This window comes from Macrobrachium rosenbergii, chromosome 44 (genome assembly GCF_040412425.1).
Source record: "Macrobrachium rosenbergii isolate ZJJX-2024 chromosome 44, ASM4041242v1, whole genome shotgun sequence".
Lineage (NCBI taxonomy): Eukaryota > Metazoa > Arthropoda > Malacostraca > Decapoda > Palaemonidae > Macrobrachium > Macrobrachium rosenbergii.
Window position 1 is genome coordinate 23,979,713 of NC_089784.1, and position 13,291 is coordinate 23,993,003.

Sequence of the window (13,291 nt, forward strand, 5' to 3'; positions counted from 1 at the left end):
AGGAAGAAGTTTGGGGATGATGGGATAGATGAATGTAAGGAATTAGTACGGAAGTTGTTAGGGACAGTGCCAGATGGAGTTAGAGAATTTGTGAACTTGAAGCGGAAGGAGAAGAAAAGATGGACGAATGAAAGGTTGACTTGGGGAGAAATTTTGGAAATTGTAGAAGATTATGAGCTTGACAGGGTTATAAAAGAGAGTAGAAGTGTAAGTGTAAGGGCTGGGGTAGATGAGAGAGTGCCAGAGTTTGGAAGCTTTAGGGATGCAGTGTTGAGGGCCCAATGAGAATGGCCGATTGTGTAATAGATAGGAGTGTAAGAGCAAGTAATGTGGAGGTGCCAGTGAGGATGAATGGTGGGTTTGTAAGGGAACAACGGGTTGGACGGGTTAGGGATAGTAGTGTACAAAGGGGAAGGTCTGTGAGTGGAAGTCGAGCGAAGTGTTTTAGATGTGGAAAGGAAGGACATACAAAGAATGAGTGTAGGTGGGCTTTGGGAGCGTGTTTCGGGTGTGGGCAACCGGGACATTTGGTAAGGGAGTGTACGAAAGATAGGGGGGTTAAATGCTACAGGTGCGGACAGGTGGGTCATATTGCTAATGGTTGTAGGGGTACTCGAGTGAATGTAATATGTGGTAACTGTGGTAAGAATGGGCATTATGCGAGAATGTGTTCAGAACCGAGAGCGAAGTGTGACGAATGTGGAATGGAAGGGCATGTATCAAGTGTATGTAGACGAAAGAGGGTGACTGTGACAGCGAATTCGGGAAACTGAGTGTGAAGGGGGTTCAAATGGGTGGATCCTCCAGGATGCAAGCGGTGCGTGTGATGCATGTACGTGAGGGGTTGTTGCATGAGGATCAACAATTGGTTTTGATAGAGTATGGTAAAAAACGTAAGAAAGGGAAGAACGTAAGTAAACTGAATGGTCGTAAGTTGTGTGATAGGGGTGTGAGTGCCAAAGTGGAAATGAGTGATAAAGCGTGTAATACGGATGAATGGGATGGTATGGATAGAACGTATAGCATATGCGGGTTTGATATAACTGAGTTGACTGAACGTGTAGGGGTTGGTGAGCGGTTGGAGGTGAGCAAAAAGTGTAAGAGTAAGAGAGCGTAGCAGTGATAGACGAGTGATTGAAAGCATGAATGAATCGTTCCAAGAATTGGAAAGGTCAATGAGCGAATGGGATGGGTTAGTTGAAGAATTGGGGGAGGTATTTGGGAACGAGTTAGAGGGTATAGATGAGATTGTGGATGAAATTGAGAGTGGTAATAGTGAAGAAGATAGCGTGAATCTGAGAGAGAATGGAGGAGATGATGTGAGTTTGAATGTTGCTAGAAGAGAGAGTGATTCTGAGAGCATGATTGCGTGCCCGCGAACGCGATCTAGAGGACCTGCTAGTGAGCATCCGTGGGTGTTGCGTAAGGCGATTTGAAAGAGGTGTGAAAGGTGTTGGTTGGGAAATGCTAAAAGGGGGGAGAAATATAGAGGGATGAATAAATTTGTTTTTATTTAGCATTTCCCAACGTTTTTGTGAGAGAGAGAGAGAGAGAGAGAGAGAGAGAGAGAGAGGAGAGAGAGAGAGAGAGAGAGAGAGAGTAATTGTCGTAAGTGAGTGCTTCGGTTGTTGGAAGAGGGATGAGGTCGTTAGTTTGTTTACGGCGCTGTCTGTCTGTGGAATATGTGAAGGATTTTTCAGTTTTTTTGGAGTCTTTAGTCAGAGCTAGTGCCGGTCAGTGGTTCTTGTGTGGGACAGTTTTTGTCGTATGCTTTTCTGGGAGTTGTTGGTCTTCTTGTTGGTGTGCTGTTTATTTGTGTGTGTGTTCCGTTTCTTTTTTGTATTTCCTTGTTGTGTTTGTGGTTGTTTTGCGGTTGTGGTTGTTCTGGCGGGCCTTTATCCATCTCCAGCAACCGAAGATCAGGGTGAGTGTTGTTTGTTGTTTTGTTTGTGGGTTTGAATTCCGCCACAAGGATGTCGTTGACGTAGCATTCGCAGAAAGGCAGATCCCCCCAGATGGTGTCCATCAGGCGCTGGAATGTGGCACCTTTGTTCCTGAGACCGAAGGTGGAATAGGAAAATGTGTAAGTCCCGAAGGGCGTGATGATGGCGGTCTTTGGGACGTCGTTGGGATGCACAGGGACTTGGAAGTATGACTTCAGGAGGCCCATCTTTGAGAAAATCTTCGCGCCATGGAGGGCGCCCGTCAGGTCTTGCATGTTTGGGAGGGGGTAGTGGTCCGGTGTTGTCAGTAAATTCAAGCGCCGATAGTCCCTGCAGGGCCTCCATGAACCATCGGACTTCTTTATCATGTGGAGGGGAGACGCCCATGGGCCTGATGCTATTTTACAGAAGCCCATCCGTTCCATCTCTGTGAAGGCCCGTTTGGTGTCTTGTAACTTTTGGGGGGACAGTCGTTGGAACTTGGCATGGGGCCCGTTGTGGTGATATGATGGAAGATGCCGTGCTTTGCTGAAGCCCCTGGTGACTGGCATAGCTCTGGTTTGAATACGTCCGGGAACTCCTGTAGGAGGGATGTGTAGCCATTGGAGGCTGTGGAGCAGATGGCGGGCATTCCAGGTCTGGTGGAGAGCTGGCGGGAGTGGCAGGTTCCTGTGTTGAGGAGGCATTGTCTTCTGACGTCGACCAGAAGTCCGTGGTGTCCTAGGAAGTCTGCGCCCAGCAGGGGGAACTTAACCTCCGCAATGACAAAGGGCCAGTGGTATCTGCAACCCAGAATGGAGATAGTCTGGGTCGTCGTGCCAAACATGCAGATGAGTAGTCTGGGTCGTCGTGCCAAACGTGCGGATGAGAGTTCCATTTGCTGCTATGAGGGCAGGTGTTGAGTCAGGTATCTTTTCTAAATCTTCCTCGGATGGTGGAAAGACCGATTGCATTGCTCCCATGTCTACCAGCAGGCGCCGTTTCGAAATCTCGTCTCTGATGAAGAAACCCGCTGGTTGGGGTGAGATGGATTTCGCAGCCACTGCTGTTACTTGTGGTTGCTTTTGTTGTTTCTTGCAAAGGAGACAGGGAGGTCTGCAGTTCCTGGTGTTGGTGCCGAATTTTCTATGGAAGAAGCACCACACTGGGTTTGACCATGTCCTGTGTTCCCTGAATGGTGTCTTCTTCCTGTAAACGGCGTTGATGTCTCTCTCGCTGTTGTCATTCTCCTCTGTCGGGCTGCAAACTCCCAGGGTGGCCACTGCGAGGGCGGCAGCGTGTTTCAAGGCCTTGGTGGCCTTGTGTATTTTCTGGGCGACGTTGACTAAGGCATCCATGTCAAGGGCATCTGCGTCTTTTATTTGGCCCCTAACTTCCTGCGGGAGGTGACGAAGGAAGATTGCTCTCGTTAAGTCTACCTTCCTCTTACTCCCGTTTTTGTCGCGGCCTGGCAGTGTTACCAACCCCCGTAGTTTGTCCCAGGCTTCCCTGGGTGATGCTTCTCCAAGGGGCTGGGATAATAGGTTGAGTGCGCACTGTGCTCTCTCGGTCACGGGCATGGAGTAAGTTTGGATGAGTTTATCCTTCAAGGCCGCATATGTGACCTTGTCCGGCTGCGCGTCAAGCCAGGGGGTGATTCTGTTGAACACCTCTTCTGGGAGCGCCGTCATGGTGGCGTCGGCCGATAGCATCGTCTGAGATGCGCACCATGTGAAAGTGCGCGTCTGCATGCGTGAACCATGATGCCGTGTTCTGCCGCGAAAACGGAGGAAGTTTGACAGCGTCTGGCAAAGTTGGTGAGAGGGGCGTATAGATGATGCTCGCAGGTTTGCATTGAAGTTCAGCTTCCGACATCTTTACTACTCACGCACCAAAATGCGGGAAAATGCGGCGTATTGAGTCCGTTATTGGTGCTGATTGTTCGAGTGGTCGAACGAAGTGCCAAAACGTGCCCTTTTGGGTACACCGTATTTAGTCCATTAATGGTACAGTTTCCACCAGCGAAGGAGCTATCAGTGGCCTAAACTTTGACGCCACAATTATTCCGCTAAAGGCTCTCTGATGGTAGGCTGCGAACGTTTTTAGTCCATGAATGGCTGGGCCAAAACTGCACTTCCTGTCACTCCAGGGTCACCAGTGTGAGGTTCAAGAGATGTCAGAATTCTTTATTGTTCTCAACAGGTGTTTATAATGGGGAAAGCAGACGGAAAGGTAGCAGGCTCCCTGCGGCTCCCTGCTGCGTCCATACAGAATTTATGTTTGTTAACAGGCAAAAAAAGACATATATACAGTAATGCTTTACAGAACATGTAAAGGCAGATATATATATCGGCAGAAAGGCCATACAATGATGCATACAATGAGATACATAAAGAATCTGAAATAATAACAAGTAACATATATGATGTGATTAATGTACATATGAGGAGCGAAACACAAGAATGGAGAGGCGATTTGGCGCCCTTACACTGCTATTAACATAAGATGCCAGATAACCATAAATCAGTCATTCCAAACATCAATTGATTAGCCTGCTGTATGAAGAAAAAAGACTGACATGTAATTTCATCTTTGGTTTTCCAAGAACTACAGATCAGATAGTGACTGATTAAGTAGATAAAGCCAAGCACTGGAACCTATCTTGGTTAATCAGTGCCACATAACTGCTGTTAGGTAGCACAATGCAATGATCAGTAAAAACACAGTAACCAATGCTTGAAGATAACAGTGTACAACAAGCAAAGATATTTATCTATTACACCGGTTTTTACACTTCAAGCCCGTATCATCACTCCCGTTCATGAAAAAAAGACAACTCTATTTTTTGTTAACAACTTTAGACAACTTGCTAACAACTGTAAAGTTTGGTCGTTACTAGTAACATCTGAAAACACATTTATCTTCTGAAACAAAACTTTTGGCTATTGTTGTTTGTTAATTTTTTTATATTTCCAAAATGGAAAAATAACTTTCCAAGTTCAGGGTAATATATTTGATTACATGGAGTTATAAAGAATTATTTGTGTTTACATCTGAGGGTAGGGTTTGTTAATTGTCTCCAAAATAAATTGATTTTTGCTGTGTGTGGAGCACCACAAATTTCCTTGACCTTATGTCAGCAAATTCCATCCTTACAGTTTACTAGTAAACTGAAAATGTGTTCATATTTTGATACTTTCCATCAGAATTTCTCTGTATACAAAAGTTCTGAAAATGAGCTGGAACAGATTGCATCAGATTAAAATAGGATCAGAAAACTGACGAGTTTTGCTAAAAAGAACCAAGTATGGGGCCATCCTATAGATTAAGAACTGGATTGGCCTCATCCTGAATCCTCAGTTTTCTCTAAGGATGCTGTGTCCCCCTAAAGCATTTGGTACCAAAAGCAGGCAACTGAAGAAGCTAAGAGATGATTTTGTAACTAAATCCACTGCCCCTTTTACCAAAAAAGAAACTCCTTCCTGCTACAGGATTTGGAGCTTCTAATTGTTGCAAAGATAGGGAGGAAACCTAATGGTGAATGGAATGCAAAGGAATATAGAGTTTAGGCTAAAGTCCAAGTGCTGGGACCTATGAGGTCATGCAGCGCTGGAAGGGAAATTGATAGTAGAAAGGTATGAAATGGGTAACAGCAGGAAAACCTCTTAGTTGCACTATGAGATAACTGTTAGGAGAGGGTGGATAGTAAGATGGAAGAAAGATAATATGAATGGAGGTACAGTAAAAGGAATGAAAGGGGTTGTAGCTAGGGGCCGAGGGAACTCTGCAAAGAACCTTTAGTAATGCCCAAAGTGCACCATGTGAGGTGCACTGATGGCACTATCCCCCTACAAGGCCTAATGGTGAACTTGCTACAGGCGGCTGGGAATGGAAGGAAATTCTGTAACACTCCTTTAACACTTTCACTGCCCAGGGATCCGCCTCCAGGTCCTGTCAAACAAAAAATAGGCCAAACCTACTGGGGTCTGAGCCAACTGCATCACTTTTTAACAATTGTTGAATTTTTCCCAGGATGCCTAAACGTCCTTTCTGGATGCCTGAAAGGGCTGGTTTTAAGAAAAAACGACTTACCTCCTAGTTTAGGTGCACACTGCGCTAACTGAAAGGGCAGCAGTTGCTGTGGTAGAGAGCACATAACATGTGACACAAGAATTACCAGGCCACTGCTTTCTTCACTTCCTGCACAATGGTGCCCAAGGCTGAAGCATTCAGCAAAGAATGTAAGGGATGCTGTGCAATTACATAAGATCTCTGAGCCATAGAGACTGAAGGAGGAAAGAATGTAAATGTTCCCGACATTTAACCACAGCATTTGTAAAGGCTTGCAAACTCCCCCAGGGAGTCAGAAACCACTATCCAAGCATCTGAAGAAATCTGCTCAGTTTTCCCTAACTGCTGCTAACCCCTGAGGGAGAGCCACAACAATCTCTTGCTAACTCATCCATAGCCATTTCAGAAAGACATAATCTCCATGATATGGAATGCAGACTTGGCAAAAATTCCAACTCTAGGGGAGTTAGTACCATCTTGCCAAACATAACTGCTCTCCTCTTCTTTGGCTCCAGCAGCGAGAAAAAATCTGGTAATTACTTGGTCTCTTAGAACATAGTTCTTCTTTTGCTCACGAAGGGTTGAATAAGCGAATTTAACGAAGAGCTCTGAATAAGTTTTCTTTTGAAGTACTTTTGCAGCAGCATCAAACCTATTTAGTGCAACTTTGGCTAATTTAGGGAAGGCTCAAGTCTGGAAGCCTTAAGGGGCCTAGAGTCCTGGACTGCTGAACTCAAAAAATCCAAGAAATTTTCTTGAAAAGCCAATGGCAAAAACTGTTCCCCTTCCTCATCAGGGTCGAACTCTGGAGCCTGAGGATCCTCTGAGAATAGCAAGAGGAGCAGGGGTGGCAGTGTAAGAGGTGCAAAAGAAACGAGCAGGTAAAAGTTACTGCTACTTTATTACAGATCCAGGCAGTTTATGTAGCGGCCGACTGGCGCCGAACCGCGGAAGACAATGACATTGAGAGTGACCTGAGGTCAAAACAATTAACAATAATATGCGGCGAACAAGTACAATTTACAATACAAAAACATACAGAACTTCAATATGGATACAGTCTTGATGCCTGCGAATAAAGAAACATACGATACATAATTTATGACAGTTGTACAAATACGTATAAAGTTGAAATGGTAGAAAATGCGTGACCTGGCACGTTTAGGCGTGACTAATTGAGCGTGAAGAAAATGGGAAGTCACCAAAGAAAACTTGCTCAGCGGAGACTTAATTAATGACGCCTTTGAAGCACTCCGCTGACGTCGATGTGGTGACTACAAATACTCCCCCCACAAGACGTGGGACACGTCTGATTAATCTGTATATCTGGAGGGGTCTCCCGCGCGTGAGGCTGCTGGGCTGCTGGTGCGGGCGGGCCCTTCCTGGGACGGCCGCGCGCCCGCCGTTTGTGGAGGCATGGCCATGGCGAAGTGCGACTGGGCGGGGAGGGTGCTGTGGCGGCGTCGGTGCTCTCCGTCAGGAAGGCGGGCTTTAAGCGGTTTACTGAAACCCAGTCGGCTTTCCCAGGGAGTGCCAGCAGGAACGCCTTGCTATTCCGCTCCAGCATGCGGAAGGGGCCCCTGTAGGGCCTGGTCAGTGGCGGGCGGATGGCGTCGACTCTGACAAAGACGTGGGTGGCGGATGACAGCTCTGGCGGTGTGAAGATGGTTGATCTGCCAGTGTACGTGCGCTTGCAAGGGGTGAACTTGCCGGCCACGTCGCGGAGCCTCTGCAGTGATGGGGTGTGGCGATCTTCTGTCACAAGCTCGCCCGGGACCACGAGGGGCTCCCCGTAGGTTTGTTCGGCTGCAGACGGGGTGCTGTCAGCTCTGGGGGCCGTTCTCAAACCGAGGAGGACCCACGGCAGCTGATGTTTCCAGTCCTCGGCGGTGCAGCGGGCCATGAGGGATGCCTTCAGGGACCTGTGGAACCGTTCGACCAGGCCGTTGGCCGCCGGGTTGTACGCCGTGGTGGTGTGATGCGTGGTCCCCAGCAGCTGAGCCAGGGCGGACCATAATTTGGACAGGAAGGCGGGGCCCCTGTCGGTCATGATGTGATCCGGGACGCCGAAGCGGCTAACCCAACTGGAAAGCAGGGCCTCAGCGCACACGCTGGCGGTGGCTTCTTGCATGGGTGTGGCTTCGGGCCATCTTGTCGAACGGTCTACCACCGTCAGGAGGTATCTGGATCCGCCTGATGGGGGAAGGGGCCTGACGACGTCAACATGAATGTGGCCGAAGCAGCGCTCTGGCTGCGGGAACTCGCCTACCCCCGACCACGTGTGACGACCCACCTTGCTGGTCTGGCACTGCAGGCATTGTTTCACCCAGGACGTGGCGTCCTTTTGCACCCCGTGCCAGACAAACTTTTTTGAGAGCAGTTTGGCTGTAGTTCTGCCAGAGGGATGTGAGAGGCCGTGAATTATGTCGAATATCTGGCGGCGACGTGAGGCTGGAACCAAAGGGCGGGGCTGACCCGTACTGATGTCGCAGAGGAGACTTGGGCCTCCGGGGGCGAGGGTCATGTCCAGCCACTTAAGGGACGTGATGGCGGTGCGGTATGCTGGGGTTTCTGGGTCAGCGGCCTGTTCTCTGGCGAGTTCTTGGTAATTTACACCGAGCTGCACTGCGTTCAACTCGACTCTGGAGAGGGCGTTTGCTACAGGATTTTTTCTGCCGGGGAGGTACCTGACGGAGCAGGTGAATTCAGCTATGGCTGAGAGGTGGCACTGCTGCCTGGAAGACCATGCGTCTCCTTGCTTCGTGAAGGCGTGAACCAGTGGCTGGTGGTCCGTGAGGATTGTGAAGGGCGTCCCCTCCAGGAGGAACTTGAAGTGCCGGACTGCGCGGTACATCGCGCAGAGTTCCCTGTCGAAGGTGCTGTAGCGGGTCTCTGCGGGACTGAATTTCTTGCTGAAGAAGGCGATGGGCTGATGACCTGCTCCAGGACAGCACAGCAGGCGACGTTACTGGCATCCGTCGTTAGCTGGAGAGGGGCCTTGGGATCCTGGTGTGCCAAGGCGGTTGCCTCGGCGAGGGCGGCCTTCGTCAGGGAGAAGGCCTGCTGCTGGCTGGGTCCCCAAGACAGGGACTTTGGTTGGCCTTTGAGGAGTTCCGTCAGGGGGGCCGTGGTGTGTGCGATCCCGGGAATGAACCGCCTGTAGAAGTTCACCATCCCGAGGAACTCCTGGACGGCCTTGACGGAGGTGGGGGCCGGGAACCTGGTTACGGCTGCTACTTTTGATGTGAGTGGGCGGACGCCTGCCGGGGATACCTCGTGACCCAGGAACTCTGCTTTCTGGACGCCGAAGGTGCATTTGTCAAAACGGACGACGAGGCCGTTCTCTTGGAGGCGCCGCAGGACTGCCCTGATGTGCCTTTGGTGTTCATTGTGAGACCTGGAAAATATGAGGATGTCATCAACGTAGCAGACGCAGAATTTTAGGTCCCCGAGGATGCTGTCCATGAGCCGCTGGAAGGTTGCCCCGGCGTTCCTCAATCAGAAGGTGGAGAAGGCGAACACATAGGACCCGAACGGCGTGATGATGGCGGTCTTTGGTATGTCCTCTGGTGCGACAAGTACCTGAAAATATGATTTAAGGAGGTCCAATTTAGTGAATACCTTGGCCCCGTGAAAGGAGGCCGTGAGATCCTGCATGTTGGGCAGAGGGTAGTGGTCGGGCTCCGTTGCGATGTTGAGCCATCTGTAGTCGCCGCAAGGTCTCCAGGAGCCGTCCGGTTTCTGCATCATGTGGAGGGGGGAGGCCCACGGGCTGGAGGCCTTCCTGCAGATTCCCATTCGCTCCATCTCCGCAAATGCTTTCTTCGCCTCCTGAAGGCGCTGTGGGGGAAGCCTTCGGAACTTCACATGTGTCGGGGGGCCTTTAGTTGTTATATGGTGGTATATGCCATGCTTGGCTGGGGTCCCGGGGACTTGTCGAAGTTCGGGCTTGAATATCTCAGGGAACTCTGAGAGCAGGTGTGCATACTGGTGGGGGGCGACGGCGCTGATGGTGGTTTTGGGCCCGCTGTTAATGGGAGAGACCGGCAGGAGTCGGTATCGAGGAGGCACTTACACCCCACGTCGACTAGCAGGCTGAAGTGCACCAGGAAGTCGGCCCCCAGGAGTGGGGTTCCTAAGTCCGCGATGATGAAGTCCCAGGAGTAAATCTGGCCAAGGATGGAGATCGACAGGGGCCTGGTGCCGTAGGAGAGGATGGGGGATCCGTTGGCGGCCGTCAGGAAGGCGGCCGGGTCTGGTTTCTGGTTGCGGTCCTCTCTGGATGCCGGGAAGACCGATTTAAAGGCCCCTGTGTCGACCAGCATCATCCTGCCAGAGACGGTGTCGCGGACATAGAAACCTACTGGTTCTGAGCCCCTGGGTTTTTCGGTTGCCATGGCGGTTTGTCCTGCTGGCCGCCGCCACCCCTGTTTTTTGAACGGGCGAACAAGCAGGGCGGCAGGCAGTTTCGGGCGTCCTTTCCGAACCACTTGTGGTAGCGACAGAGGCCCAGGGAACTCCATCTGTTGGGTCGGTGGACGTCTCCTGGCGACGGAGTTAACGCTCTGCTCCACTTCTTCTTCCGGTTGGACGGAGCTTACCGAATGTGTGGGCGCTTTTAGCCGCTGTGTAGCCTTCACGGAGTCCGTGAGGTGTTGCGCCGTCTCTATGAGGTCGTCGAGCGTTATGGTGTAGGGGTGAGGAATCTGGGTGCGGACCTCCGGGAGGAGCTGGCGAAGGTAGATCTCCCACGCGAAGCTTATTTCCTGTCGCTTTTTCGTGCCGTCGAAATCTGACAGTGACAGGAGATCCATGACCATGCTCCATGCGTCTCTTGTGTTGAGGTCGTGACGTGGGTTGACGGCGAAGTCGATAACACAGGCAGCCCGCTCGGCGATAGGTAGGGAGCACGTTTCGAGGAGGAACTTCTTCGTGGCGCTGTATGTGAGGGTGTGTGTCTCGGGTACCCGAGAGACGAGTTTTCTGTACACGTCCTCCGGAAGGGCATTAAGCACTGTGTCGGCCTGCAGGATTTCGTCCGTCAGGTGCGCCACCCTGAAGTGGCTTTCGACCCTACGTAGCCACATCGTTGGGTTCCCCTGTATAAAAGGTGGCAACTTTACGGTGAGGGTGGCCCGCGATCGTGTTGCCGGGCCATGGAGTGTTCGAGGTGCTGGCGTGGGTGTGGAGGTGCGGGAGGGCCTCGGCGCAGGGACGGGTGCGGGTGAGATGGGAGGTAGGTAGACCTCCGAGTCCACGAGGTCCGCGGTTAACTGCATGAAGGAGGGGATACCCGCGTCCATGCTCGCTCCTTTGCCCTCTTACTGGAGTGGGGTACTCGCGTCAGAACGCACTTTCGTGCGCCGTGTGGGTCTGCTAGTGACGCTGGTGGGGTTTGCCGACAAGAGTCAGCACGCTCAAACGCTGGTTACAACACCGTGTTTAGGCCGCTAAGAGCGTTGGAGAATTCCTGGAGCCAAGACTGAGTCGCCGTGTCGGTCCGCTAATGGCTCCGGGATACTCCGGGGGGTCACCACTGTAAGAGGTGCAAAAGAAACGAGCAGGTAAAAGTTACTGCTACTTTATTACAGATCCAGGCAGTTTATATAGCGGCCGACTGGCGCCGAACCGCGGAAGACAATGACATTGAGCGTGACCTGAGGTCAGAACAATTAACGATAATATGTGGCGAACAAGTACAATTTACAATACAAAAACATACAGAACTTCAATATGGATACAGTCTTGATGCCTGCGAATAAAGAAACATACAATACATAATTTATGACAGTTGTACAAATACATATAAAGTTGAAATGGTAGAAAATGCGTGACCTGGCACGTTTAGGTGTGACTAATTGAGTGTGAAGAAAATGGAAAGTCACCAAAGAAAACTTGCTCAGCGGAGACTTAATTAATGACGCCTTCGAAGCACTCCACTGACGTCAATGTGGTGACTTTACAGCAGCAGCAGAACTGCCAACTCCTGGAAACAAAATTATGAAGTTTCCATATTCTGAAAGAGACTTTCCTATAGAAGCAAATACTCCATGGAGAAAATCTGGCACCAACTTGCACCATGGCAACAGAAGCAGAGAACTTCCCCATATTAGCGCAACAACAGTGCCAAGCATCCAAGCTGTAGAGGAAACCCCAAAGAAGTCTGAAAAGACCTAGCATACATATGAAGAGGCTGGGAAGGAACCATCAGTGCATGAGGAAAGTGCAGTTGACTGCGACTTCTGAACACTCTTGAGATCAAACATGAGGAGTTTAAGGCCAGAGGAGAACAATAAGTCATGTGTGATGCCTTCGCATAGCTTGGTGCCAATCTAGAATGATCAAACCAGTTATGTTCGATCCCTGGACAAATGACATGAAAACAGAATGGCAAAACCAGAACTTCTGAGAGTCCAAGGAGGAGGACAAGAGAACCTGGAGCCAACAGAACACCCTTGAGAAGCCACTGAAGCACCCTTTGAGAGATATGACGCCAAATGAGGGTTAGAAGTAACCAGAGAACCAGAATAGGATCCCGGATAGGGATCAGTCTCCTGGATGGCCTGGGAGATGCAGAATTAGATCTAGAATGAGCATGCTGATCTACCAATATATCACCTGTACCCAGCTTAGTTGAACTCTGATCTTGCTGCACACATCCTTTAACAACTGAGCACTAGGCATTATTGACTCGTACCACCCTGTTCAGAGGAAGGTGAACCAAGCACACACTACATCCTTTCTGGGACATAATCTGCTTCCCTGTATCATTAACAGTGAGAGGAGCATTACAGGGCATGGCTAAGGTATAGCTAATGGGGAAGGAGGGTACTGGCACTTCCACTGCCGCATGTGGAAAACTCGAAAAAGATTCATATGGGTTGGTAATGAAGCAAATGTAGAGGAGTACACTCCATAAACTTTTCAGATAAATGCATTGGATGCTAATTTCCTAGCCCTCATATCCCGAACGATATGAGGACTTTAAAGTGATGAATAAAAATGTGTAGAGGAGAAGGATTACTAGACACACTGGAAGAGGAAAGACATATTTATCTATATATATATATATATATATATATATATATATATATATATATATATATATATATATATATATATAATATATATATATATATATATATATATATATATATATATATATATATATATATATATATATATATATATATATGTATATATATATATATATATATATATATATATATATATATATATATATATATATATATATATATATATATATATATATATATATATATATATATATATATATA

The 13,291-nt window shown here is 49.1% G+C and overlaps 2 protein-coding genes across 2 annotated transcripts; both read right to left on the reverse strand.

Annotated features, from left to right (window-relative positions):
• Positions 1–2,692: 2,692 nt before the first annotated feature.
• LOC136829561 (uncharacterized) lies at positions 2,693–3,613 on the reverse strand. Its single transcript, XM_067088407.1, has one exon. It carries the CDS (start codon positions 3,611–3,613, stop codon positions 2,693–2,695), a length of 921 nt encoding a protein of 306 aa, XP_066944508.1.
• A 3,051-nt stretch (positions 3,614–6,664) lies between these two features.
• Positions 6,665–7,896, reverse strand: LOC136829562 (uncharacterized). Its single transcript, XM_067088409.1, has 2 exons — positions 7,278–7,896; positions 6,665–6,816 (listed from the first exon to the last, which is right to left on the reverse strand). Exons 1-2 carry the CDS (start codon positions 7,894–7,896, stop codon positions 6,665–6,667), a joined length of 771 nt encoding a protein of 256 aa, XP_066944510.1.
• Between the last annotated feature and the right edge of the window lie 5,395 nt (positions 7,897–13,291).